Source organism: Paroedura picta, chromosome 5, assembly GCF_049243985.1.
Source record: "Paroedura picta isolate Pp20150507F chromosome 5, Ppicta_v3.0, whole genome shotgun sequence".
Taxonomy (NCBI): Eukaryota; Metazoa; Chordata; class Lepidosauria; order Squamata; family Gekkonidae; genus Paroedura; species Paroedura picta.
In genome coordinates this window covers 15,548,657-15,571,406 of record NC_135373.1, presented here as the reverse complement: position 1 = coordinate 15,571,406, position 22,750 = coordinate 15,548,657, and the positions used below count along the sequence as shown (strand labels likewise).

At 53.5% G+C, this 22,750-nt stretch overlaps 1 protein-coding gene across 1 annotated transcript in view; it reads right to left on the bottom strand.

Moving 5' to 3' along the window:
* Positions 1 to 22,750, bottom strand: part of LOC143837124 (very-long-chain 3-oxoacyl-CoA reductase-like) — a 45,093-nt gene that overhangs the window by 5,518 nt on the left and 16,825 nt on the right. Inside the window, exons 5-9 of the mRNA XM_077336636.1 lie at positions 11,624 to 11,688; positions 10,746 to 10,790; positions 9,843 to 9,877; positions 6,754 to 6,835; positions 6,114 to 6,179 (exon numbers count right to left, since the gene is read on the bottom strand). Of these exons, the coding sequence (XP_077192751.1) occupies positions 6,114 to 6,179; positions 6,754 to 6,835; positions 9,843 to 9,877; positions 10,746 to 10,790; positions 11,624 to 11,688 (293 nt within the window). The remainder of the gene's footprint in view (positions 1 to 6,113; positions 6,180 to 6,753; positions 6,836 to 9,842; positions 9,878 to 10,745; positions 10,791 to 11,623; positions 11,689 to 22,750) is intronic.

Here is a 22,750-nt window from a genome sequence, read left to right as displayed (position 1 = left end):
TTTCAATAAAATTAGCTGAAAGGACATGGCGATGGTAGTTGTGTTTATTTTTCTGGTGGGCTTGAATCACATGGGTACAAAATTTGGCTATCTTGAGATATTTTATACTTTGGACCAATCGGCTTCTGATTGATATGGCTTCCTGTCCAAAAGGGGTCGGATAAACTTGCTGTGGGCAGTGGAACACAAAATGCAGTGGAAGATGCTGCGTTCCATTGTTTTCACCTCCCTTACTGAGAAGGTGCACAATCTCTCTGAGGTTAGAGTTTTTTTTATATCTGCCCTTCAGAAGTGCTGTAAGTATGGCTGAGCATCTTGCTTGTGAAAAGGCTCTTCTATATTTATTGATATAAATTGCTGAGTGATAGGTAGCTGATTTTAATGTAAATGCAATGCTCCAGAAAAGCTGGAGCATTTGCTAGGTCCATTTGTCTTCCAGTATCTTCTATTTTTTGCCTGAGGATTTGCTTTTTCTGATCGTCACCCAGTCTAAGTCACTTGAGGAAAAGCCCAAGTTTAGCCTTGGTAGCTTTAAGCCAGCTAGATTTAAAAGGGTCTTGAAGAATCAAAGGAAGAAGCCCTTGGCTCTGAGATATATTTGACTAGTGATCAAGCCCGCTGTAAAATAAATACAGCGGGCGCTAGGCAAGGGAGCCCCCGGCAGTCGCGCAGAGCCGCTGGGCAGGGCCGCTCCGCGCGACTGCCGGGGGCTCCCTCGGGCGGCAGGCGCCTGCCGATTGGTCCCTCCGATTGTCCGGAGGAAGGGTCCAATCTGGACCCTTCCTCATCCCAGACACATCCTGCCCCAGAACCCCTTACCCTTTTATTTAGTCCGTGGCGCCCGTGGCGCCACGGGCGGTGTTAAGATTAGCCCCCCCCCCAAAAGACAGACTCTTGCCTTGACTCTTAACATGCCAGTCTTGAGTTGTATCATGGCATTCGAGACATATCTTGGTGTTTGAAGAACAGCTCTCAGGTACTTGGACTGAACTTGCTCCAAAGGTATCAGGCAGCCTTCAGGAGATCCAAGATGGGTCCCATATAGCAATTGTACTAAGGATTTTGCCTGGAATAATTTAGGTGCTGCAGGGAGAGAGTGCCCTCCTCTAGTACAGAGGAACTTTATTATATCGAAAGCTGATTTTCCACATTGTTCTGCAACATAGGCACAGTGGGCCATCCTGGCAACTGAGGCTTGGAAGATTGCCACTAAGTACTTGAACTTTTGAAACTATTGAAACCTCTGGCTGTTATGTTTTCTGAAGGCCATTATTTTGGTCTTTTGGTTTATTATTACTTGTTCTTTATTGCATTACTGAGCTAGACATTTTAGGGCTCTTCTCATTCTGGTTGGCATTCTAGATAGGATTACAGCATTTTTAACCGCTCCTGTGGAGCGGATTAAATAAAAGAGTAAGGGCTAAAGGGGAGGAGATAGGGCGGGCTCTGTCTGGGAAAAAAACTCGGAGGGCCCAATCAGGAGCCGCGAAGCCCTCCGAGTATCACTCAAGGGCCAAGCAGCCAATGGGGAGCTGCGCAAAGCGCAGCTCTCCATTGGCTGCTTGGCCCAGCCTCGCCTGGGCCGGCCGGGGAGTCACCACTCAGAGGAAGAAGCCTTCCCCAGCGGTAAGTCCTCCAGCTGGCTTCCCCTCGCCCAGGGAGCCTTCTGTCGGGCCCTGGGGCAGGATCGCCTGCCCCTGGACCCGTAGAAGGCCACAAAGCCCGCCCCCGCCTTCCCAAGGCTTCTGCCAGGCCCTGGGCCAGCCTCGCCTGCCCCTGGGCCTGGCAGTAGGCCGCAAAGCCTGCTGCCGCCTTCCCGAACCTTCTGCTGGGCCCTGGGCCAGCCTCGCCTGCCCCTGGGCCCGGCAGTAGCCCGCAAAGCCCACCGCCCGTGTCCGGAGCTTTCTGCCGGGCCCTGGAGCAGCCGGGCCTGCCCCTGGGCCCGGCAGAAGACTGCAAAGTCCCCTTTCAGGTCACCTACCTTACTCTGTTCCTGCCTTCCTCCCAGCATTCCCTTTGTCCTTCCTTCCTTCCTTCCTTCCTTCCTTCCTTCCTTCCTTCCTTCCTTCCTTCCTTCCTTCCTTCTTTCCTTCCTTCCTTCCTTCCTTCCTTCCTTCCTCTCTCCCCCATCTGCCTCTTTCTGGCTACCTGTTTCTCTCCCTCTTCTCCTGTCTCTATCTTCCTCCCTTTCTTTCTGTCTTTCTCTCTGTCTCTCTTTCCTCCTTCCTTTTCCCCATCCCTCCACCCACCCACCATGCTAGGACCCGCTGTATTTTGGCCACAGTGGGCTTAATATCTAGTCATCAACATAAAGGAGGACATGTGATGATCACATATGATGATCAGGTGGTGAGATTGACTTTATGCAACTCACTTACTATGATGGTTATATAGTGAACGTATAACAAGGGAGCCAACAGACATCCTCACACCCTTTTGTGTCCTTATTTTTTCTGAGAGGTGGCCTTGTCTGTTGCATCTAATTCTCAGTGAACATTTTCATGAAGAGCTCAGATCAGGAACAGCAAGCGTGGGTCAACATTAGAAGATTCTAGTTTCTCCCCAAGATTAACTTGGGAGATATAGTCGAATACTGCCTTCAAATCTGTAAAGGCGGCATAGGTTTTGCCCTTGTTTCCATACTTTCATACTTCTCTACCAGATACTGAAGTATAATACAGTGATCCACAGTAGTTCTTCCTTTCTGAAACCTCACCTGTTCATCCATAATTAGCTCTTCTTGTTCCAGCCATATAAAGTTTAAAAGTTATAAACTTAGACAGAGCCCATAGATTACAGCCTTTCTCAGTTTTTTTTTTTTACTGTTGAGAAACCTCTGAAACTTTCTTCAAGTTTAAAAAAAAAACAGAAGTGGCACAATTGTGTGGAATATGGTTGGGAAGCATAGCTGTAAACATGCCCACCTGGGACCCCTCCCCTCCCCTCCAGGACCATCATTGGGCATTTCGGGAGGGGGGGCAGGTCGACATAATCATATATAGGCATTCCTACCCATTTGGGAAACCCTTCCAGGTCTGTCAAGAAATTCCAGGGTTTCACAAAATCCTGGTTAAGAAAGCCTGGGCTAATCAATGAAATCACAAAATATGCACCACACAATGCTAGACCTACAAGGGTAGACCTAACACATTTTCACCCCAAAATGTGACCTGAACACACATACATTTCCATTTATTCTTTAAGAATAATGAATAAAAATTCAATAGATGACACTGGAGGTCCCTTCCAACTCCATTATTCTAATAAAAATGGAACTGATAGAAGATGTCCATCCAAATGTAAATCTCCTTTATGGTTGCTAAAATATTCTGGTGTGTGCCAGTAGGTTCTGTACTTGTTATTCTCGCTAGCTGCATTTTCTGCTGTATCACATGTGTGTTCAGGATTAGACTTCTGGGGAAGATTGATTTTGGGGGTCGAAATGCATTAAGTCTACCATGTAGGCCTAGCACTGTATGGTGCACATTTTGTAATTTCAATAATTAGTTTATGGCAGCCTTTCTCAACTTTTTTGCCATTGAGAAACCCCTGAAATATTCAGGCTTTGAGAAACCCCAGAAGTGGGGTGATCATGTAGCATATGGTTAGGAAGCATTGCTCCCCTTTCTACCCACTCCAGGACCATCATTGGCCATTTGGGGAGGGATAGGTGGGTCAACATGACCATATATGATCCTATCACCCAATAAATGTTTAACAAATTAAAAATATATATCTAAAGATTAACTAACTCCCACCCATTTCGGAAACCTTACAGGGCTGTCATGAAACCCTGGTTAAGAAAGCTTGGCCTATGGGCACTGTCTATGTATTTAACTTCATAAATTGTGCACAATAAATGTTAACTGAAGTGGTTTGTTTATATTTTGTGGACACCTAACCTTTGATTCCTAACTGGAGAAAATGGCCTCTTTGGAAGGTGGACTCTTTGGCAATAAGAACTCCATTGATCTCTCTTTCCTTCCCAAGCCCTGCCCTCCTCAGGATCTAACCCACACCACCCGGCCCCCGGTATTTCCCAACCTGGAGCTGGCACTCCCACTGCAACCACCCCAGAGACCAACACTTGTCGTTTTAGGCACAGAACAGTTCTGAGATCGGGTGTTAAGGGGTCAATCTGCATCCACATTTCAAGCCAAACTCCACTTGTCTGTACCAAGAGACAGATAAAAGGCAGGCAGATTGCTCATCTCTAAATGGAGGTTTCCAAGGTGACGTGGCCACGAGCCGTGAATTACCATTTTTGTTATCTCGGGAGCCTTAAGGAAGTTGGGAGTTGGACCACACTCATGGGCTGCATGAGTTTGGGGTGGGGGGCTAGAACACCAGTGAAGGCAGCTGGGACCCTGAGTCAACCTCCAGTTGGCCCCCATATACACAGATGCTACACAATCCTTGGCCTCTGATGATAGTAGCTTTCTCACCCACCCTCCCTGCTATTCGGTGGACATGATTATGTTTTGAGTCCATGACTGTTACAGCTTTGGCAGGTTGGACATGCCACTGCTGCTTTTGGCTAGGGATACAATACCTGCCTGGGTCAACATCCAGTGAGGAAAGATCTACCAACAGTGACAAACTCCTGGGTAGTAAGATGACTAACAATGCTGTTAATTGATGCTGTTATGCTTTAAATGGCGTTATTGTTACTGTTTTATTGTTTTCATCACTGTACTTATAATTGTGTATGTCCACCACCAGTTCAGGGGCTGTCGGCAGGGTTCTAACTGCTAGGTGACAAGGGAACCATGCATCTCCTTTGCCACTCCTAAGTAGCACCCCAGCAGGTGGCCTGGGGGGGCAGGGTCTGTCAGGTGGCCAGCATCCCTGTGCTGTGCCAGTGTTCCTCAGGGGAAAAGCTGTGGCCACTTGATCTCCAGGATCAAGGCTGTCTGTGTCAGTTCCTTGCCTGCAGACCCTCCGTGTCCCGAGGCCCACAAGTCCCCACTTCTAGGAGGAATGTGATTCTCATTTTGGAGGAGGAGGCCATCAAACCTTCTGGGGGCTGAATAGGAAGCAACCCCAGTTAGGGGTGACTGCACTTGGGTGCATTTGGGTGCTGAGAAGATTTCTATCCCGCCACTCTTGAAGGGGCAGGATTTAGAGATAAAACCCATATCACCCCATAACTTCCCCCACAGAGAGAGAGAGACAGAGAGAGAGGCAGCAAAGCACACCTCCCTGACCCACGGTAGACACCCCAAGATCACCCTAGGGGCAAGGTTCATACATGTCAATGCAGAACCTGATCCTCTAGTGGGGCCTGGTTGATCTTAACCCTGGCCTCAACCAAAAACCCGATGGAAGATCTCCGTCTAATAGGCCTTGCAGAACTGTCATAGTTCCAACAGGGCCCTCAGCTGTTTGGGGAACTCATTCTACCAGGTTGGAGCCAGGACCAAAAAGGCCCTGGCCCAGGTTGAGTTCAGGTGAATGTCTTTAGGGCCAGGGACCTTCAATAAATTAGCACCTGCAGAGCAGAGAGCCCTGCAAGAGGCATAAGGGAACAAGCGGTCCCTCATAGTTAGGGCCCAAGCCACAAATGGCCTTAAATCTGGGCCACAAATGGCCCTGATCTGGGCCAGAACTGGCAACCAATGCAGGTGAGGACCCTAGCAGCTGCATACAAGACACAGACAGGACTCTGGCTAATTTCATGTTACTTTGCAAGGTTTTGTATATGTCTGTAAATATACTCTATTTTCAGAAAGCATCGGCATGAGAAAAAGCTAAGTAGAGAAACAGAACTGACCAGAGTCCTGTCTGTTTTGGATTTCTCTGGACCTAAATGAAGCATAGTCACAACTAATTGAGGCTGCTTCACATCCAGTTTTGTTATTATTTTCCAGCTCCGCATTGTGCATTTTTGTAATCTGCTCTGGTTGCAGCAAAAAGTAATTTAAACATGCAGGGGAACAGGGGAACAAAGACAAAAAGACAAACTCCTCATTGGGTTCTAGTACCTTGAGGCCTGGATTAACTGGGCAAAATTGCCTGTATTCCAAAGCAGAAACTGTTGCCCATGGGAATAATATGTAACGTCAGCCACACTGTCTTTGTATTCCTTGGGACAGAGTAATAAGGCACAGTACCTGCACAATGATGCCCTTGGATCTGTATTCCATGTCTAGAGCTCGTGAGAAGTAATCATCAAATGCCTGCCATGGAAGCAAGAACAGGTGTTAAACAAGGGGTTATAGCTCTGACGCAATCAAGATAAGAATATTGGCATCACTTAAGGCAGGGTTTCATGAACCCTGATGGCCCTGAAAGGGTTTCCCAAAGGGGTGGGGGTTCATTAATCTTGCATATACATTTTTTTAAATTCGTTAATCATTTATCGGGAGATGTGTCCGTATAGGATCATGTAGACCTGCCCCTCCAAACAAAGCCAATCATGGGCTTGGAGGGGGTGGGAAAGAGTAGGACCCTGGGTAGGCATGTACACAGCTACATGACCCAAAGGTGTCTCCACCCAAAGGCATCTCCAAACCACTTACATTTGCCTTCCCTTCCTCTCCCCACAACAGACACCCTGGGAGGGAGGTGAGAGCTCTGACAGAACTGCACTATGAGAACAGCATTAACAGAACTGTGACTGGCCCAAAGTCACCCAACTGGTTGCATGTGGAGGGGGAGTGGGGAATCAAACCTGTCTCTTCAGATTAGAGGCTGCTGCTCATAACCACTGCATCAGGCTGGCTTTACTTAGATTTAGTAGGTTTTTCTTACCTTTGTTGCAGAGTACATCAGTTGAAATGGAAGTGGGCGGTGGCCTGCCACAGATGACATGTTGATAAGAATCCCTTTCCTCCTGTTGAGAGAGCCATCCAAATGAGTTAGGCTGGTGGTGAAGTGAGGCTTCCCCCCACAGGTGGCCGGTGTCTATATTTTTAGAAAGGGATGATCTACTGGACAGAACTCCCTGCTCTGGTTTATTTTGACCATTGATTCCAGTAAGTCACAATTGAGATGTAAAAAGCATGGTCTTTCTGGGTGTATGCAAAGGTGCCGCACTAAATTTCGTCAGAGATCATTTCATCTCTCTCTCTGTTAGCAAAATATACGGCTGAAGGGATGATCTCTATTAGCTTTTTTATTTCCTTCCATTTATTTTTCTTTATTTCCTTTGGAATCCCTCCCCCCCCCCATTCTCCCCATTGGAGATCCAAAGCATCATTGTATTGTCACAAGATGAATGAGAGAAGATGGCTAGAGAACCTCCCAGATCAGGCTTGTGGGCTTTGGCGTGCTTCGGCCGCTTTGGCCATCTTCTCTCGTCGGCGGCCCAAGCACACAAGCCTGCCTAGGACGACTTTGAGACAGAAAAGAATGGGATTGGGGCTAGCAGATGACAAGCAGTCACAAAGGCCAATTGGCTTGGTGGGGGGGGGGGAAGGAGGTTGGGACTGGGAACTTATTAGGGTCCTGGGACTTAGGCCCTGAACTTCTCCTTTCCTGAGCACAAGGGGGCTTAGGTTTGGAAGCCGTGACTGGATGGCTCAGGCAGAATCACCTGAAACTCAACGGCTCCATGGTGGAAGGCCTATGGCTGGCAAGGAGGGGGGCAGTACAGGAAGTGTGTTTGCCCATACCGGCTGGGAGGCAACTGATCACCACGCCCCAGGCCAAGAATCTGGGAGTGACCCTGGATACCTCACTGACCATGGAGGCCAAGAAGGTAGCCCACCAGGCTTTTTTCCACCTTTGCCAGGTGAGGCTACTAGAACTCTACCTGTCCTCTGAGCACCTGACCATGGTGATTCATGCGACAATCACCTACAGAATAGACTTATTTATGCAGGCCTGCCCCTGGCTCTGACCTGGAAATTGCAGCTGGTGCAGAATGCAGCTGCTAGGTGCTCACAGTAACACCTTGATGGGCCCATATCCAGCCGGTGCTGAGGCAGCTGCATAGGTTGCCGGTTGCAGCCGAGATCTGGTTCAAAGTTTTGGTTTAGGCCTTTAGGGCCCATTGTGGTCTGGGACCCACGATTGTCGCCCTATGCCCCCTGCAGGTCTTTGAGCTCTACAGGTACCAACTTGTTGGGCATTCCTGGCCCCAAAGAAGTACACTTGGCCTCAACCCTGACCAGGGCCTTTTTGGTCCTGGCCCCTACCTGGTGGAATGAGCTCCTGGGAGGCCTGCGGGCGCTGCGGAAGGTGGCGGCTTTCCACAGGGCTTGCAAGACAGAACTCTTCCACCAGGTCCATGGTTGAGGAATGCTGGAGGAAGACCTGATTGGGCACCCCCACCCCAGGAAGCACATCATCCTTCGACCATCTTGAGGGTGTTGTTGAAATAGCCCTCTGCCATCCAGTGGCAACCATTCCCTTATGGGAAATGACAGTTTTTCCGCCATGTTGGGCTTTTCTATTGGTTGTTGTTTTAATGGGAATTGATTGGGTTTTTATTGTTCTGGGGGTTTTTATCTTGTAACCTGACATGAGTTGGCTTGCCAAGAGTGTTGGGTAATAAATGTAATAACAACCATCACCACCACCACCATAACAACAGGATTTGCCATTCTCTAAGGCAGGCTTTCTCAGCCAGGTTTCGTGAAAACCTGAGGTTTCCTGAACACGTGGGAGTTAATTAATTTTAACATATTTTAAAAATTTTGTTAAATATTTGAAAGAAGACTTCTTATATGCCACTTTTCCCAACTCGAAGGAGGCACAAAGCAGCTTACAGTCACCTTCCCTTTCGTCTCCCCACAACAGACACCCTGTGAAGTGGGTGGGGCTGAGAGAGCCCACATAATAATAAGAGCCCACATAATAATAATAATAATAAGAATAATAATAAGAATATGCTGCTTTTCTCTGCCCAAAGGAGTCTCAAAGTGGCTTACATTCACCTTCGCTTTCCTCTCCCCACAACAGACACCCTGTGAAGGTGGGTGAGGCTGAGAGAGCCCTGATATTCCTGCTAGGTCAGAACAGCTTTATCAGTGCCGTGGAGAGCCCAAGGTCATCTGAGAGGGAGGTAAGGCTGAGAGAGCCCTGATATTACTCAAGGAGAAGAAGAGCTGGTTCTTATATGCCACTTTTCTCTACCTGAAGGAGTCTCATAGTGGCTTACATTTGTCTTCCCTTCCTATCCCCACAACAGACACCCTGTGAGGTTGAAAGAGCCCTGATATTCCTGCTGTGTCTGAAGTTTCATCAGTGCCGTGGAGAGCCCAAGGTCACCCATCTGGCTGCATGCGGGGGAGCGCGGAATCAAACCCGGCTCGCCAAATTAGAAATCCACACTCCCAACACTACACCAAATTGGCTCTCTATGGTCATATCGACCCACCCATGCATCTCACAATGGCCAATGGTGGGCCTGGAGAGGGGTGGGAAGGGTTGGGGCCCTAGGAGGGTCCCAACCAAATTCTGCACCACTTCAGGGGTTTCTCGAAGCCTGAAATGTGTTGCAGGGGGTCTCTTGACAGTGAAAAAGTTGAGAAAGGCTGCTCTAAGAAAAGTCAAACCAAGTTTCTTCAAAGACACAAGTCCAGGGGACCGACTGGGAGGAATATATGACCGCTACCAAAAGCATTTGTGGAACATCAGGAAGCTGACATAACCCAAATGGGTGGGACAAATAAATAATATGGAGTAGGAAGGTGGGTCAACCCAATAGAACTTGGCTGGTCAGAATATACCATAGACTTGGGTGCTGTATTTCCATACGCCAGCTGAAGGGGAGCTCCAATTTCTGAAAACTGTCTTGGAAAAACTAAATCAGACGCTCACTCAATCCCCTCCCAGAATTTAGAAATATGTCATTTTCAAAACCCAGGAGTTGCAGGGTAATCTCGATGCCTTACCTGGCCACCATTTGAGGAAGGACAATCTGCGTCATCTATGAGGAGAAGAGCAGATAAAGCTGTCAAAGTGACAGGAGAACAGACCCCCCCCAAACCCTTCCCTCTCCATAGTTCTGTGGACACTAATGTCACAGTGACCCATTATGCACGGGCCACAATGCTCGAAGTGGCGGCAACAGGGCTTCGCGCAAAATCCCCGATTATGCCCGACGTCGCCGCCATCCAGAGCCCAGCCCAGCCCAGGGCCATGGAAGGCCCGCGTTATGGAAACATGGCAACTTCTGCAGCTTCCTGATACTGCAGGCACCTGCAGGGGCTGGGGCGGGCCGCCGCTGTGCATAACTGCCTGTGCCAGGCCTTTCGGCCCACCTGGCCCCAACCTACTGTGTCCCTGTAGGGACACCACACGCCCCTGCGGGCTCTGTGGAGCCACAGAGCTGGAAGAGGCGTCCCCCTGCCCCCCCCACCTCCGCCCCCCAGCCGCTGCCGCTTACCCTGCTGGCCCTGGCGCAAAGCATGTGTGCTTGTGCTACGCTGTGGCAGCCCTGCACACCCACCCCCGTGCGTTCACGGGGGACGGCGGAGCATCCTGCCCTGCTGCAATGGCACAGCGGCAGCACGGAGTCGCTGCCGCCGTGCATAAAGGGTCAATGTCACTCCAGATCCATTTTAGGCCAGATCCAAGAGATGCTGAACACACGGGAGAAAAGCTCATTTTCGTGACACAGGCCGTGCTGCTAACTATTCCTTGAGTGCCCTGGAAGGGCATCCGGAGGTCCCAAAGCCTCTGCATCTTGGTTCTCCTCCTTCCACAAAGGACTGGAAGACCTGGCTGTGTGCACACCCTGTCCCACCCCCACCAATCTGATCCCTAGCCAGGAGAGGGGACTCCATTTCACTCACCTTGACTATCGAAAGCATGTTGCAATGCTCCATGTCTTCTATATACTATGGGGGTGGGGGGGGGGGAGAAAACATGGTATAATGAGCTTGGTAGCCTTGATGAGTCAGCACATGCTAAGGCAGAAGGTGCTTGTAGCTATTTCGCTGAAAGGAGCTGGAAATTTGTCTGCTGCTTTGGGAGTGTTTCAAGCAACTTCATCTACCTTAAGAGTCTTTTCTTAGCGAACGTGAGGAATGAAACCCTTTGGTGTCTGCTTCTGTCTTCTAAAATATGTATAGGACTTTAAAGAAACGATGCATGGGGGGCAGGGAAAGATACCAGGACAGCAAATTTGGGAGAATCTTTTCTGAAGGCACATGAGAAAAGTCCCCCTTTGGAGTCTGCTGCTATCTTCTAAAACAGGGGTAGTCAAACGGCGGCCCTCCAGATGTCCGAGGACTACAATTCCCAGGAGTCCTGGGAATTGTAGTCCTCGGACATCTGGAGGGCCGCCGTTTGACTACCCCTGTTCTAAAATATTTATGGGTCTTTAAAGAAAATATAAGCAGAGGCTAGATAATCACCTGACTGAAATGCTGATTGTATGAACTTAGGCAGATGGTGAGTGGATGGGCAGGAAGTGTGGCCTTTCCATGGGAATTGCTGATGGCTACTGTGGGATGGTTGGTGAATTTCCTGCAGACCAGGCTGGATTCTGGAAATTTTTGTTGGGGGGATCACTGGGGCATGCATTTGGGGTCACTGTGGGTAGTTGTGAGTTCCTGCATGGTGCAGGACTAGAGATCCCTCCCAACTCTGTGATTCTAGACGTAGGATGATACTTTGGGGTGGGGAAAGACACAAAGCCAGCAAACTTTGGGGCTGAGATGAAACTCACCTTGTCAATATTATCAGTATCCAGGAAATACAGGAGCTTATCTGTTGATTGACCAACATTGTTCACTGTAAAAAGACATTGCATGGAAAACGTCAGCACTAAATTTCATCACAGATCATTTCATCTCTCCCTCCATTAACATCAGAATGAAAAATGTGAATTTCCTCCAGGCCAGGCTGGATTCCGGAGATTTTTTTTTTTGAGGGGAGGGCATCCCTTGGCATGAAATTGGGGTCACTGTGGGTGGGCAGATAGTTATTGAGTACCTGCATTGTGCAGGGGTTGGACTAGGTGACCCATGACCCAGCTCTATGATTCTATGATTCTAAGACAAACCAAAAGTCAGACCACTGCACTGATATCGGAAGCTCAACAGAAATACTTAATCGCTTGGCAGATTCAACACAGTGGACCTCATTAGATCATCTCACACAGAAGACCGAAGAACAGTGGTCCAGAATTCCTATTTTGTAACTGATAGGACTTATAAATGAATCACTATTAAATTTTAAAATTTATGAGCCACTTTCCTTCCTAAGGGGACACTAGGAGACTGACAATATAAAATAGAAATAGATTACCTAGACATACACAAAACCAAATGTAAGATCACCCTTTGATGGTGACGTCAGCCATTCAGTTGTGTCTGATCCTATGTCTCCTGATCCTGCACCGCTTCTTTTAGGGGTATAATGCTCTGGCCAGTGTCGATATGACCAGTCACCATGTTCTTTGTGGGCCTAGTTTCCTTTTCCCACTGACCAGTCCTAGCATAACTGCTCTCTCCATTGAGTTGGATCGCATGCTGTGGCCAAAGTGAAAGAGCTGGAGTTTTGTGATTTTGCCTACCAGTGATAGATTAGGCTTGATGTGTTCTAGTATCACCATGTGAGTTAGGGTTGCACTGCGGCACTGGATGCTACGGGCAGGAATGGCTGCTTCGGCGGCCGAATCCCCCCTCCTGCTTCCCTGCTTCACCACAGCCTCGGCCCCCGTGGGTGCTGCCTAGGCCCTCAGGGCCGTTGTGGCTGTTGCAAAGGCCTCAGGGGTGAGGCAGCTGCTGCCTCGGCCTCTGCAGGTCATGCCGCAAGTGTCCAGGCCCCAAGGCCCAGCGTGGCCACTGCAAACACTTTGGGAGCGGGGCAGCTGCTGCCTCGGCCCCCAGGGCCCACATGGCTGCTGGCAAGGCCTTGGGGGGGGGAAAACCATTACCTTGGTCCCTTTGGGTCACACAGCAGCTGCCCAGCCCCAGGGGCCAGGGCAGCTGTTGGTTGGGTCCTCCTCATCCTATGGCATATTTCGTGGGTGGGACGACAGGTGTCACGTCTGTCTACATTTCCCTTTGAGGAGGCGCGCCAGAAGATGTGTCCCACGTCAATAAAACCATCTTCCTACAGATGGAAAGTGAGGGAGTTGGGCATGCCTTCCTTGGAGGTTGATCCTTAAGTACAGGACTCCCCCCAAAAAGGCCGTCTCTTGCATATCCTCCAAACGAGCATCTTCGATTGAAGGGACTGTTAGAAAAGCATCTTCCCATGACTGGAATAGCCCGGGTGAGACCAATCCCTTAAGAGAACGAAGCTAAGCAGGGTCAGCCCTGGCTAGCACTTGGGAGAGTGGCCTCCAAGGAACACGCAAGGGCAGGCAACGGCAAACCGCCTCCAAACATCTTAGGGTCTCCTGGCTATAGAACACACAAGCGATAAGCAAACAATCTTTAACCGCTCCTGCGGAGTGGATTAAATAATCGGTTAAGGGCACCTAAGGAGGGCCCTGTCCGTGATGAGGAAGGGTGCCGATAGGCCCCTTCCTCATGACTGACAATCGCAGGGCCCAATTGGCAGGCACAGCGTGGCTCGCGATTGGACCCTTGCCGCCGGTTGGACCCTTGCCGCTTTGCACCCTTGCCGATCTGCCCCCCTCGGCTGCGCCCGCACCAGCCTTGCCGCTGCCATTCCTTCGCCCGCCGCCCAACAGCAATGGCCTGGAACGGCCGATTCAGACACTCCCGCGCACAACCCTACTTGCAATCTTTAACCAGAAGTGCCTCACATGCCCTTAGTCACAAAAAGAAAACCTCCCCCCCTCCCCACCAACCAACAGCAAGCACACAGGGAGCACGGCAGGGAAGTCTCACACTGCGACCCCCCTGACTCTTTTTAGCCCCAGCTAGGAGGGCAGAATCCCACCGCCACCTCCAGGATTGGCCCAGAAAGCAAATGCACCACAACTCGGGACACGAATAGTTAAAAATCAGTTTAATATCTTTCAAAAAGGAGGGGGAGGGGGAGGACCTGGCTTCAGGAGTCAGGGTGAATATTTGTCCCTCCGCTTTATAAGCCTGCGCCTTTTTGCAGTGGTCTCTATCTAGACCAGACACCTGGTCTGGGTGCCCTGGCTTATTCGGGGGGGGGGTTGGGAATGATTGTGAAGGGGGAGGGATACTGTGGATGCTGAAGGATGCTCCAGAGTGGTAGGGTTGTGTCCACCCCACGGTCCCCCATCCTCTTCAGGGACTCTAAAGGCGTTGCTCCTCTCCATGGAGGTGCTGAAGATACTCCCTACTAAGCTTGGCCTCCTCCCTACTGTCCTCCTGTCAGCTGGCAAAGAGCTCTCTTTCCTGCTGAAGCAATGCCCTTCACCTCTCCCAGTGCCCTAGCCTTGGTGGCCCCAGGGCAGGGAGTAGGGAAAGGCCTCCTCCTTTCCCTCTGCAGCCGCTCCTCGGCAAACTGGCAAACTGGCCACCAAGAGGCCACTCAGCCGCCTCATCTTCCGCCTCCTGGAAAAAAGGGAAAAGGGGGTAGATGGGAGGGAGGACAGTGCATGGCATCCGCCACCCCTGCACTCTTTGTGTTGCCACTCAGCACCTGCCTCTGCCCAGCCACAGGCCTATTCCTGCGGCAGAGACTAGCCCTCCCATGGCAGGGCAGGCTCAGTGGCAGTGGTCACCCCTTGTGTGACCTCTGCTACTTAGCTTCGTTCAGAGCGAGGGATGCTTCCCACCGGGCATCTCTTGGCATCCTGGGGCTGGGTCCCTCCTGGCCAGAGCAGCAGGCTGCTGTCGGGAACCCGCTTGCTAACTGAAAAAACAGGGTGCCCCTTGAAGAAAACGTCACGCCAGGCCGGGTGGACGATACAACAGGAACAAGCTTTATTTCAGCAACGTGGAGTCCGCTGGTATGGAGTAAGAGCTTCCACCGAACTCCAGGTGGAAGCTCTCTTTTATACAAAACCCACCTCCTTTGGCTGTATTGCCCCACCCAGTACTTCCGGAGGGAACATGCTGATACAATCATGACTCATGCACATATGCGAGGTTTTCCGGGGTTCCCGATGGCCCATTTTCCTGGAACAAAGGGCCATCTCCGGGCCCTTGTCAAAAGGTGGAGGGGGACATTGAGGTTCTTTAGCGGCCATTGCCACCTCAACGATCGGGTGGGGCGCCCAGCTGCCGGCTTGCCTGTGATCACCATGCCCTACCTCCGTGATCGCGGGCGCCTCTGATGGCGGGGTTCGGTCTGGTTCCCAAGCCACCAAGGACCGAACCACGACATTCTGCCCCCCCAAAGGTCCATTCTCCAACCCCCCGGGACGGCCAGGATACCGCTTGTGGAAACGTTCAGTGAGTCGGGGCGCAAGGACGTCCGCTGCCCAGACCCATTCCCGGTCCCCCAAAGCGAAGTCCTTCCATTCCACGAGGTACTGCAACTTCCCCCTGTGGAGTCTAGAGTCCAGGATATCCGCCACCTCGTGGTGCTCCCCCCCCGGCAGGACCTCGGGCGCTGGCGGGGAAAACACGGGGTGCCAAACGTCACCGTCCGGAGTTTTTTTTAGAAGGCTCACGTGAAAGACGGGATGGATGTGCCGGAGGTTCTTGGGGAGCTTGAGCTTGACCAAAACTTCGTTGATCGGGGCCAAGACCTCGAAAGGCCCCAAAAACCGAGGGCCTAGCTTCTTGCTGGGCAAATTCAACCGGAGGTTCCGGGTGGAAAGGTAAACTCGATCCCCCGGTCGGATCTCCTCAGCTGGTCGTCTCTTCCGGTCGGCGTCCTCTTTCTGCGCTGCCTTGACTTTGTGGAGCTGCTCCTGCAGCGACTTCCAGCAGCTCCCGGCACGCTTCCCCCACTCGCGAAGGTCGGCCGATTCCCGGGCGGGGACCTCTCCAAGCTCCGGGAAGTGTCTCAGGTCTGTCCCGTAGACGACGGCAAAAGGCGACATCTCCGTGCTGCTGTGGTCTGCGTTGTTGTACGCGAACTCGGCCAGGGGGAGCAGGGGCACCCAGGTGTCTTGATGATAGGAACCGAAACACCGCAAGTACTGCTCCAGTACTTGATTAACCCGCTCGGTCTGCCCGTCCGTCTGGGGGTGGTAAGCGGAGCTCAGCCCTTGCTCGATGTCTAACAGGCGCAGGAAAGCTTGCCAAAACCGGGACACGAATTGTGAGCCCCGATCGGAAATCACCTTGTCCGGCAGCCCGTGCAGTCGGAACACGTGATCCAGGAACATCCGAGCCAACTGTGAAGCACTGGGGACACTGGCGCAAGGAATGAAGTGGGCCTGTTTGGAAAATAGATCTACCACCACCCAGATCACCGTTTTCCCCTTGCTGGGAGGCAAGTCTGTTATAAAGTCCATGGAGATCACTGACCACGGCCGGGTCGGGACCTCGAGCGGGTGCAGCAGCCCTTTCGGCTTGCCAACCCCCGGCTTGCAGGTCAGGCAGACAGGACAACCACTGACGTAAGCTTTTGTGTCCCGCCGCAGACTGGGCCACCAAAACCGCCGCCGGGCCAACTTCCAGGATTTTACGAAACCGAAGTGCCCGGCGGTCTTAGCATCGTGGCAGAGGCTGAGGGCTTCCCGTCGTAGCCCTTCCGGGACGTAGACAGCCTCCCCCCTCCGCCAGAGACCGGAGTCCAAAATCAAAGAGTCCCGGAGCTCAGCCAGCTCCTCGTCTGTCCCGTAGGCTGCCACTAGGCGGTCTCGGAGCGGGGCGGTCGCCGGGTCGGGCTCCCATTCCCCCCGGGCCCGACGCCTAGTGACGACCCCCCGTCCCAGCTGCTCCTCACCGAACACGGACCTGGTGCAGGGAGCGTACCCCTCCCCATGATGCGGCAGCCGGGAGAGGGCGTCCGCGAGGAAATTCTCTTTGCCGGGGATGTGACCCAGCTTGAAATTGTACCGCGAAAAGAACTCCGCCCACCTCATCTGCTTGGCGTTCAGGGATCGCGGTTGCCGGAGCGCCTCCAGATTCTTGTGATCTGTCCAGACCTCGAACGGCTCCTCTGTTTCCTCCAGCCAATGCCGCCATTCGGTGAGGGCGAACTTAATCGCAAACGCCTCCTTCTCCCAGGTAGACCAGTTCCGCTCCGTTTCGGTGAATTTTCGTGAGAGGTAGGCCGCCGGCCTCAGCTGTCCCGCCTGGTCTCGCTGCAGGAGAACCGCCCCGGCTGCTGCGTCGCTGGCGTCGACTTGTACCACCATCGGCTGGGTTGGGTCGACGTGCAGTAGCGTGGGCTCAGACGCGAAAGCTTGCTTGAGGGCCAGGAACGCTGCCTCCGATTTCTCATTCCAGCCGAGCGCTGCGCTGGGCCGCGTGGCGCGAGGACCTCTCCCCTTGGTACCTAGCAAGTCCGTGAGGGGAGCCACTACGGAGGAGTATCTGGGGATGAAGCCTCTAAAAAAATTAGCAAACCCCAGGAAGCTTTGTAGCTGTTTCCGGGTGCGAGGCCTTTCCCAGTCCAGCACCGCCTGCACCTTCTCGGGGTCCATAGCTATGCCCTGGGCTGAGATGCGGTAGCCCAAATAGTCCAGGGAGGGACGGTGGAATTCGCACTTAGCCGGCTTCACGTATAGGTGGTTTGCCAGCAGGCGCTTTAACACCTCCCTCACCAGGGTCACGTGCTCTTGGGGATCTTGGCTGTAGATCAGGACGTCATCCAAATAAACAACCACCCCCTGAAACAGAAGGTCCTGCAACACCTCATTAATTAGACTCATGAAAACCCCAGGTGCCCCGCTTAAACCGAACGGCATCACTTTAAATTCGAATTGTCCCAATTGACAGTTAAACGCCGTTTTCCACTCATCCCCCTCCCGGATGCGTACCCGGTAGTACGCCTCCCTTAGGTCCAGCTTAGTGAACAGAGTCCCTTTGCCCAGCCGGGCCAGCAAATCCGGGATCAGCGGGAGGGGGTAAGCGTTCCCCGCTGCGATGGCGTTGAGGCCCCGGTAGTCCTGGCACAGCCGTCGGGACCCATCCTTTTTCCGGACGAACAAGACTGGAGCTCCCATGGGACTGGAAGCGGGCCGGATGAAACCTCGGGCCAGATTTTTTTCCAAAAACTCCCGGAGGTCCTTGAGCTCACCCTCACTCATTTTGTAGATGCGCCCTTTGGGCAGTACCGCCCCCTCTGGGATGTTGATAGCGCAGTCCGTGCGGCGGTGTGGGGGTAGCTCGTCCGCTTCCCGCTCGCTGAAAACGGCTGCGAGGTCTCGGTACTCTGGCGGGACCTCGGGCTCTGGTTTCTCCTGCTGCGCCGCCGCCGCTCCCCTGGGACGCGCCGCCGTCCTCTTGTGGCTGGAATTCTCGCGGGGGACCCGATGCCGTGCACCCACCGTCAAGTCGAACTTCAGGGTCCCCGCCCGCCAGTCCACCACGGGGTTGTGTTCCTTCAGCCAATCCAGGCCCAACACCGCCCGATATCCCGCTACGGGGACCTGGATCAGCCACCGCAGCTCTTGGTGGTCCCCTATGTGGATGGCGATAGGACCCACCTCCTCCCCGAAAGGTCCCCCCTGAATCGGGCTGCCGTCCATCTGGACGAAAACCAGGGGAACCTTCCGAATGCGCTTCGGTAGCCCCAAAGCCCGGGCTATCTGGGGGTGGACCATGCTGTGGTCGCATCCAGAGTCCAAAAGAGCCTCCCCCACCCAACTTAGTCCGTTCTCCGGGTTCCGGAGCTCTAAAATTACCACGTTCGGAGGTCGCGCCTCATGCTGTAGGGGTTTTCCCTCGCACCGCGGGACCTGCTGCCCGGCGCCGTCTACAGCAGGTCCTGGCCGTTTCCCGTCGCCTGGACGCTTCCCGGTTCGTTGCGGAGGTCCTCCGCCCGGCGTGCCTGCTGGGGGCGTGTCGCACCTCCCCCCTGGGAGAGCCCGCGGTCCTCCCCCCCTTGCCGTTGGCACGCTGCTGCGAAATGTCCTGACCCCCCGCATTTCAGGCACAGTCCTTCCCGGCGTCTCCTTTCCCGCTCGGGGTTCGGGGGTCGTTTGGGGCGAGAGTTGTCGGGGCCCGGTCTTGGCGCCTCGGCTGACCCGCCTTTGGCCTCCCGGGGGGGTGCGGCGGCCCAACCCAGGCTGGCTTCCAGCTTGGCGACCACGAAACACCACCCCTCCAGTGTAGACAGATCTTCTTCCGTCCCCTTGATCACGGCCCATTCCCTGAGCTTCGGGTTAAGGCCCTCCCGGAAGTACTCGATTTGGGTCTCCTCGTTCCAGGAGAACACCTTGCCTGCTTCCCTCCGGAAAATGTCTATATAGTCCATAACCCCCCTAGTACCCTGTCGAAGTCCCTTGATCCGACTCTTTGCCTTGTCCTCAGCCTGGGGGTCCTGGAATCGTCGGCGGAGCGCGACCACGAAGTCCTGCAGGTCCTGAGTTGCCGGGTCGCCGCGCTCGGCCAACCCCAGGTACCACTGACCCGCCTTGCCCTGGAGACACGAGGCCACCCCCCAGACCAAGTCCTCGGAGTCCTCATACCGGTCTCCATATCTCCGGGCATGCGTCAGCGCGTGGAGGAGGAACTGCGGGAGGTCGTCCGGCGTCCCGTCGAAACGCGCCTTAAGCTCTGGGGGGGAATGTTTTGGAGAGTAGTCCGACCCCCTCCGGATCCGGGATTCTCGGCGTCCGCCGTCTCGTCCTGCTCCGCTCCACCGGCTACCAACTTGCCCAACGACGCCGTGCCGCTCCCTGCCTTGCACGTCGCTCCTGCGTTGGTCCGGCTCTCGCCGCCCCGTCGGCTCACCTGCTCCCCCGAGATCCTCTGCTGTCTCGCCTCTCCGCTGGCCGTCTCGCCTACTCGGGACTGAAAACTGCTCCGGGTCGGGGTCCGGGGCCCGCTCACCAGTGCCGGGCTCGTCCTCGTCGCTGGAGGCGTCCTCACTCGACGCGATCCCCTCCGCCGTTGTATTACCAGTCCCTCCGGGCCCGGCCCGAGCTTGCTCACGGGCTTCAGCTGCCTGCAAGCGCCTGGCCAAGTCCGCCATGGCCCGCCGCAGGTCCTCTAGGGATTCCTCAGGTCTTACCGGGCGAAGCGCCTGCCTCAGCTGGGTGTCCCAGGTTGGGGCCAACCCCCCAGACCTCGGCGCGCTCCCCGCCGTGCTTGGGAACCCCATGGCCCGGCGCCTTCCCTTGGCCGCCGCTGCCGAGGGTCTCGGGGTCCCGGACAGCTGGTCCTGGCCCCCCGATTTTCGGAGGAAATCTCCCAGGGACATTAAACCCATGTTCCCGGGGTTCGTGGGGGTCGAGACCGCCTCGTTGCTTGAAAACGCCATCTCTGGATCCGTCCCGATAAGCGCTCGGATGCGATGCCGACCCTGGAGTTCGGTGGAAGCTCTTACGATGTCGGGAACCCGCTTGCTAACTGAAAAAACAGGGTGCCCCTTGAAGAAAACGTCACGCCAGGCCGGGTGGACGATACAACAGGAACAAGCTTTATTTCAGCAACGTGGAGTCCGCTGGTATGGAGTAAGAGCTTCCACCGAACTCCAGGTGGAAGCTCTCTTTTATACAAAACCCACCTCCTTTGGCTGTATTGCCCCACCCAGTACTTCCGGAGGGAACATGCTGATACAATCATGACTCATGCACATATGCGAGGTTTTCCGGGGTTCCCGATGGCCCATTTTCCTGGAACAAAGGGCCATCTCCGGGCCCTTGTCAAAAGGTGGAGGGGGACATTGAGGTTCTTTAGCGGCCATTGCCACCTCAACGATCGGGTGGGGCGCCCAGCTGCCGGCTTGCCTGTGATCACCATGCCCTACCTCCGTGATCGCGGGCGCCTCTGATGGCGGGGTTCGGTCTGGTTCCCAAGCCACCAAGGACCGAACCACGACAGCTGCATCCTCAGAGGTATTGGTGGGATGTAGTCTGGAGAGAAAAGGTAGGTCAGACCTCAGAAGCAGTTCAGAGCAAGCAATGAGGAGCACAGTAGAAGTTTGGTGAAGCCTTCTCTTCAGATGGAAGCCTTGTCCTGCACAGTAGCCTTGTAAAGCTTCCAGGATAACCAGCACCTTCCCTCCCCTCTCCCAAGGATAGCTGATGGGGACCAGCACCCACCTATCTCTGTGGCAGATGAATTACTGCCTTGCAAGTCCTCCCTGAGAGTCCCTTGTCTGGGATTCAGGGGGTGCTGGTTTGGGAGGAGGATGCATTCTGAATTAAGAGAAGGTCTTGTTGCCAACAGCCCAGGAAAGTTTCCAGGGCTGCCAGCTGGATGCCCAGCGGTTGGGAGGGGTAGGGAACATGAGGGGGAAAGCCTCCAGAGATCCAACACGTGGCTGGAGATAGAGGAGCCCCGGATGTTTGGGGTTTTTCCCTTCAGTGTCCCCTCTCAATGCAGCAACGAAGCCCCATAGGGATGCTGGGCACACGTCAAAAGGTCCGGCCACCCCAATCCCGACTCTGGGGCTCCCGGCTTACCTGTGTCGAGCGGCGTGAAGCACCGATGGCCATGGAGTCTCCCCTGCTCTATGGGGATGAGGTCCAGGGTGATGAACTTTGTCCCTGGGTCCCACTCCAAGGTGGCTTGCCTCCGAGGCGGCACTCCGGAAGTGGAGGGACACTCCTCAGTCCTGTGGCTGCTATCCTCGGTGGCCGGCTTCCTCACCATTAACTTGAGGCTAAGAGCTATGTGTTTTGGCTGGTCAGTGCAATCCACCTCTCTTTAGATGCGCCTAAGCTCGTGGAATAAGGGGCAAGTCACCGGTGTGGCTCCAGAGAACTTGTTGTGGTTAACACAATGGAAGTACTCCTGCCTGAGGCTCTTTGTGTGGCACTTGAGCCCTGTCCGGTTGTGCCTCAGAGCCCTCATCTGGTGTGCCGGTTCCAATGAGAGGCATTGAGAGCCTCCTGGACCTTTTCATCGTAACAGATGGCCAGGAGGTCTCTAACCTCGCTGTGCCTCCATATTGGTCCCCTTGCACCAGTGCTGGAGGGCATGGAAGAAGCCTGGGAGGTGGAGGGGAAGGGGTAGCCTGTGAAGTTGAGGATAAGGATGGTGCCTGCGAGCTGGAATCCATCTCGGCTCTGAAGCTGCTTGCAAAAAGTGGCCGGCAAGCTGAGCTTGCAGGCTTTCCTCTCTTCCCGCCTCGCACCGCCAAAGGGGAGTCTCGACTCCTCATTGGGTAGAGAGCCTCGCTGGCCATGTTGGTTGGACCACAAGGATCACAAGTTGGCTTTCTTTGCCCCTGGCAACATTTCTGTCTTCTGTGGAACACACGACCACTGTATACGTGAACCTACGTATACACATTGCCAGAGCCAATAAAGTAAAAGAAAAGGTTTGCATATTCTAAGCACAGACGAAATACCCCCATAACACAGTGATGGGCAAGTGATGTCCCACATAAAATTGCCCTTCCAACTAGGGTTATGAAGCGGCCACTCACACCCGAAGCAGCCAGTGCTGCGTCGTGAAGGGGGGGGGAGGGGAGGTGCAGGAGTCGATGCTCTATACAGGCAAACTCCTGGTTGATGGGACACGTGATAGAGGGTGATGAATCGAGTTTTGTCAATTTCCCTCAGCATGCATTAAATCTGGCCAAACTTGAGGCATCTCCTGATGTAGGTGACATCATGTGGAGATGGCTCTCAAAGCTGCCAACATCCAAAGCCTGTCCAGAGGCAGATTCCTTGTGTGGAAACGGTCTAGGTCAGGCATAAGACCATCCAGGGACCAATTAAAGAAAGGCATTTTCCTTTTCGTAGAGAGGACCATTACCTCAGAAAGCTTATGATTAAGTTGCACGCCTTCCTTAAAGCAATACTTTGAAAAAAATATTATTATTATTATATTTTTAGTCCACCATTCCCGCAAGTGGTGATTGGTAGGTAACAAACATCCCC